The sequence below is a fragment of the Echinops telfairi genome, unplaced genomic scaffold (genome assembly GCF_000313985.2).
Source record: "Echinops telfairi isolate 266 unplaced genomic scaffold, ASM31398v2 ScPeMD7_7469;HRSCAF=8507_1, whole genome shotgun sequence".
Classification (NCBI taxonomy): Eukaryota; Metazoa; Chordata; class Mammalia; order Afrosoricida; family Tenrecidae; genus Echinops; species Echinops telfairi.
The window spans coordinates 31,488,155-31,490,427 of record NW_022111373.1 but is presented as its reverse complement, the minus strand read 5'-3'; the positions used below and the strand labels follow the sequence as shown (position 1 = coordinate 31,490,427).

The 2,273-nt window shown below is 32.8% G+C and overlaps 1 protein-coding gene across 5 annotated transcripts in view; it reads left to right on the top strand.

Moving 5' to 3' along the window:
* APC (APC regulator of WNT signaling pathway) overlaps positions 1–2,273 on the top strand; it is a 107,447-nt gene that overhangs the window by 47,091 nt on the left and 58,083 nt on the right. For 4 of the 5 annotated variants that reach the window (XM_030888995.2, XM_030888994.2, XM_030888993.2 and 1 more), the window contains exon 6: positions 1,521–1,625. The exons of the other annotated variant lie outside the window; for it this stretch is intronic. In XM_030888995.2, coding sequence (XP_030744855.1) covers positions 1,521–1,625 — 105 coding nt within the window. The remainder of the gene's footprint in view (positions 1–1,520; positions 1,626–2,273) is intronic. 5 annotated transcript variants of the gene reach the window in all.

Below are 2,273 nucleotides of genomic sequence, written 5' to 3'. Positions count from 1 at the left end.
TGGGAAAGTCTTGCATTCCCACAGAGATGTAGAAAGAAAAACGTTAAATCTTCTTGACAGAAAAATATTTGCTATGGTTAGACCTATTCTTAGTGCTTTGGGTATATTTTAAGTATTACGTATATACTTTGAAAGCCATATCTGTTCATGTATTTTTTTTAAATAGAAGAAAATATGAGTAGAGTTTTTATAATCGTGAGATGGGTGGCACTACAGTCAAATTTCATTTTTTTAAAAGGTAATTTGTAAATAAAATTGGGAAACCTCAGAATGCTAGTCATATCTTGCCCTGTCCGATGTCTCCCTTCACCCACTTTTCGGTTGTCTGTCTCCCAGGGAGGAGGTCACACACAGTTCCATGTAATCGGTTCTTTCTACCCTATTTTCATAACACTTGTCAAAGTTTTTTTTTCTCTTATTGTTTAAGAATGTCCCTGGCTAGATTTTATGGCCCAAAGAAGCGTACAACAGTCTGCCTGGCTAGCACTATACCCTCAGCACCTGTCACAAGTAACTAACACAGCAGATGCTCATTTTTTTTATCATATACATTGATAATTTCAATTATGTTAGTATCAAATCTTTGTGGGTTTAGTAATCTTTATTTTATCTCTAGGTTTACATTGTCCGTTTCTACTCTTATTTTGTTGTTTCATAATGTAATTTCCAGATAGCACTTTTTTTTTTTTACTAATTATTGCGGAACTACTTTTGCCTACCTGCAACTCATACCAATTTATGGATGCAAATATTAAAATGTAAATTTGTTAATTATATTTTAAGTGATCCAGAAAAGCTTACTCTTTAAAAAATTTCCTTTGGGGATCATTTTATATGCAAAAGGATATCCAAAAAGAATTAAAACAAACATTCTGTATATAGCCATCATTTGTTATATGGAATGAAAATGGCAATGTATCCAGGAAAAATGGTCATTTCAGTATTTTTGTAAAAATTCTACTGCAAAGTCAAAGAATAAAATAAATATCTACCATCTTTTATAGAAACAATTTCAAATACATTTCCTCTTGGAAAATTATATTCTTTCCCCACAAACTTTTTGAAGCCCTTTATAATGCAATTATCCAGTCTTATGTCAGGCTTTCCAAGTATCATTTTTATTTATCATTTTAGTTTTTACATGGGTTTTTTGTAGATGTTTATATATTCTATGCATAAATATGCCTAGCCAGAGATATTTGTAAGCACAGTTACTTGTTCTCTTTGGATTATATTTCTGAGAGTGATAGGAGCACAGCTGCTGGAAGATGGTGTTTATGTGAGTCTTAGGAAGTCCTTTGTCTTACACAACTATAATACTCAAGGGACCCACTTCACTTTTCTCCAGTGTTGAGATGTTTGACGGTTAAACAGTGTTGAAGGTTATGAAGTATAAAGTGCAGCTCCATGCCTTTGTGAATCTGTATGATTAATGCATTCCATTATTTAAAGCAAAAAGCTGTGATTTAATCAAAGCATATACCATTTTACATGTAATAATGCTAACTCCATATTAACAGAGGTCATCTCAAAACAAACATGACGCAGGCTCTCATGAAGCTGAGCGGCAGAATGAAGGTCAAGGAGTGGCAGAAATCAGCATGGCAACATCTGGTAGTGGTCAGGTAAATGTATTATTTTGTTTTTTAATTAAGCATTCTAAATACACCTGGAGTCAAGAGCATTTCAGAAGAATCTGTAAAGCTTAAGTGTTTCTTTAATCCTGAATGGTGTAGCTAGAAGCATTCTGTACCAAAAATTATTACATTCCTTTATTATATCTAACAATAATGCTTTCAATTTTTCTAAGTATTTTTAATCTCTAAATTTTGTATTTGTTTTAGTAAAAAATGAGTGGTTTTGAGTAGAGTGTTTTAAATAATATATGTGATTTGTCCTAGGTATTATTGCTTGCATCAAATAGAGTTGCTTTATCCCTAAGGCATTCTATGTAAAGAAATTTTTAAAGTTATAATCATTAGGACTTAGGATAGTTTTCGTCTCCGTTTTACTTCAAGATTGCATAAGTCTAGACATGTAACTCTACTGAAGAAGATAACCCTAATGCTTGTAAAGTTCCAAGAAATGGGGAGAACAACTTGGAAGGTGTAAGGGCCACACAGCTTACAGGATGTAACCCATGGCACTGCACTGTACATGTCGAAATCGTTGATTGGTCTATGTTCCGTGTGTGTATTCTTAACAGCAATAACAGGAAAATATGTAGCCTAATCTTCTTGAACTATTATCTCATCTATTTTAGCAGTATTATG